Source organism: Protopterus annectens, chromosome 2.part1, assembly GCF_019279795.1.
Source record: "Protopterus annectens isolate FY-2018-M chromosome 2.part1, PAN1.0, whole genome shotgun sequence".
NCBI lineage: Eukaryota > Metazoa > Chordata > Ceratodontiformes > Protopteridae > Protopterus > Protopterus annectens.
The window spans coordinates 1,861,662,496-1,861,665,569 of NC_056729.1; the positions used below are offsets into that span (position 1 = coordinate 1,861,662,496).

Genomic DNA, 3,074 nt, shown 5'->3' on the forward strand with positions numbered 1-3,074 from the left:
TTCACTCAATATCCTCCCCATCTCTGTCACACACACACACACACACACACACACACACACACACACACACACACACACACACACACACACACACACACACACTGTCATACACTAAACATCCCAGGCTACACATTACTTTTTCACACTTATTTTGCAACTGCCTCTATTTTAGCCAATTGGCAATGACTGATGTGCTTTGTTTTTAGGCATAAGTGGATTTTTAACAGTAACATCAGTCATTAAACTCCCAATGGGGGGCTCATGCCAGCATGAAAGCCTGAGTAGTAAGAGAACCTATGTTGGTATAGTAAAAAGCATTGCATTAAGTATGTGTTCTGTTGTCTTTGTTTTTCTGCAGTAAGACAGTGAGACAGACCATAGACATTCCTTTAGAAATGGGATTCTTTGCTGCAGGGTATGAGCGTTAAGACTGGAAGCTAGTGCTGGACATGGAGCTGCAAATGAGCTCTGTGCTTTGAAATGAATTTCATTAATTCAGTCTCTGTATAGTGGTCTTATCACGTTACTTATTCAACTGATGCTTTGTTATCCCCTGAAAAGACTTGGCCCATGTGGTTAACTTAAAGTATACAGTAAAAAAGCAAGTGATACAGAAACCTATTACAAAGCAAATTAAAATTGCAGAATAAAATGAAGCTGCATAGTCATGTCAACAAGATATTTGTTGATGTAAGAAGCTTTACTGTGCTAAGAGTTGCACTGTACCCTGCCACACTCTGTACTGTGTACCTCAAAGTCCAGAAACATTTAAGTTGGAGGCCAAGAGATGTCTGACATAAAGCAAGAGATTTAAATGTTTCTTCTTTTTATGTAGTGTTATCTTTATAACTGCATTCTTTCCCAGTGATAACTGGGATCTGACATTTTCTGTGCAGTTGCTCATGACTGATGTGATGTCAAGGTACACTGCTGGGGTGTGATGCTGTTATTTTATTTCTATACAGCCTGAAGTTTAACAATATTGGAGATGAAGGAGCAAAATATCTGTCCAAAGCCGTGCAGAGTCCAAACAGTAAAATACAGAAGCTAGAGTAAGTACCTTTGTTTTTGTTCTGGTCACAAGTCCACTTTTAAGACACTGTAAATTGTTGAATCATTTAATGCACATGTGTGATGGAGAACAATTATTGAAGTTTCATAACTGAAAATATTTGCATGAGGAAATAGCATTTAACAATGTAAAGGAACAGATCCTGAAGTCTCCATGTTGTAGATTGATATTCTTCCCTCAGAATTGCGTTGTCGCCTCATAGCAAGACATTGTCCCGTTCGATTCTCAGCTAGAGCGTCTTCTGTGTGGAGGCATGCGTGAATGGGGCATGCAACCAGCCGTTGAAAGGTTGGTCGCGACAGGCTGCTGGTAACCGGCACATAAAAATCCACTACCAATCATTAGTGGACTGGAGTTCTGCTGTGGCGACCCCTAACCAGGATAAGCCGAAAGACACAAACAAACAAGTTTCAATGTTCCACTGTTAGTTAATAGGTGACTGTGCAGGTATGAGCAGGTGTGAGATACCCAGGTGAGTATGTACTGAGTGCTGATGTATGGAAACAAGAAAAATCACACAACATTCAAATATGCATCACACCATTGCCATGTGTCTTTGTTGTAGAATTAAGTTCTGGTGTGTACATATGAAACATATTTTCTGACGTGGTGTATATACTTAAACTGCCTTGGTACTTTGTGCCTTTCTACTCTGTTACATACGTAACCAGTGTATATAAAAGTAGAGAAGCATTGCATTCTGTTTACAGATCAAAGCACTCTTCACCCTGTAACCATAATGGTATAAATGTGCACAGACTGTAAATCACAGCTCAAAGCACTGTTCAGCCTGTAATCATAATGGTATAAATGTATACAAACTGTAAATCACAGCTCAAAGCACTGTTCAGCCTGTAACCATAATGGTATAAATGTGTCCAAACTGTAAATCACAGCACAAAGCACTGTTCAGCCTGTAACCATAATGGTATAAATTTATACAAGCTGTAACTTTCCCTTGCCAGAGTCAATGTTAGCCCAGTGAGAGCATCATTAAGTGTTTGACAGAAATCTGTCAGTCATTTTAAGTTGCTTACTTATGATATGTAGATGATCACTGACTTGGTCTGAATCCAGGCAGTCCTTTTTCTTATCTTAATTGGGATTTTTCATTTACTACAGGAAGGAGTTGTTGCATTTGAACAATCTGTGTAAATATTCTGCATATCAAACCTGTTGTATGTGAATTCTAGTACTCACACAACGAAACCAAAAGAAATATCCAAAAACACGATAAGACTGGTAGCTGCTTCCCAAGAACCGAAGCTGAATTCAAGTGAACAAATGTTTATTTTAGCATAAGTCGATAAAAAGAAAACTCCTTGAAATGAGCGCTTTCGTTTGGCTGTGCCAAACTTTTTCAAATACAAATCATTACCCACAAAACACATAGGATATATACGTTACATTCAAATGACGTCATTTTAACCATTAAAAACCGACATAGTTAACCTTTTCTATCCTGGCAGGAAAAATACATTTACTACATTTACTACCATAAACTGAAATAAGACAGGCATGGATCGTATACAGAGACGTAGCATGTGAAATCCTATAATGTCACATAAAACCTAGTACATTAATAGACACGGGAACTAGAACTATCTTCCCTGAAAATCAAATACAACTATGTGAACTTCTTTTAAGCATAAATAAATAAGTAAATAAATAAGTAATAATTCACTTTAATCTAACTAATTTAATCACTTATGACGAAACTAAACTATAATGGAAACAGTGAAGTGAAATGATGTATAAACATATATCAACCACTATAATAGTTTAAAATTTAATTTATAATAGTAACAGTCCAAGAATATGAAAATAAATATGTAAGTATGTATATATTGTAATAAAATACATATAAATATATATAAAAATATATAAAAATATCCATATACACTCCTTACCATATATATGATAATAAATATTAAATATTAAGCATTAAATAGAAAATTCATAATGTACAAAATTTGCATATAAATTAATATACATCTTAATT

General features: G+C 35.7%; 1 protein-coding gene across 1 annotated transcript in view; it reads left to right on the plus strand.

Moving 5' to 3' along the window:
• LOC122795055 (NACHT, LRR and PYD domains-containing protein 3-like) overlaps positions 1-1,056 on the plus strand; it is a 196,563-nt gene extending 195,507 nt beyond the window's left edge. Inside the window, exon 3 of the mRNA XM_044063631.1 lies at positions 966-1,056. Coding sequence (XP_043919566.1) covers positions 966-1,056 — 91 coding nt within the window. The remainder of the gene's footprint in view (positions 1-965) is intronic.
• The last annotated feature ends 2,018 nt before the right edge of the window (positions 1,057-3,074 follow it).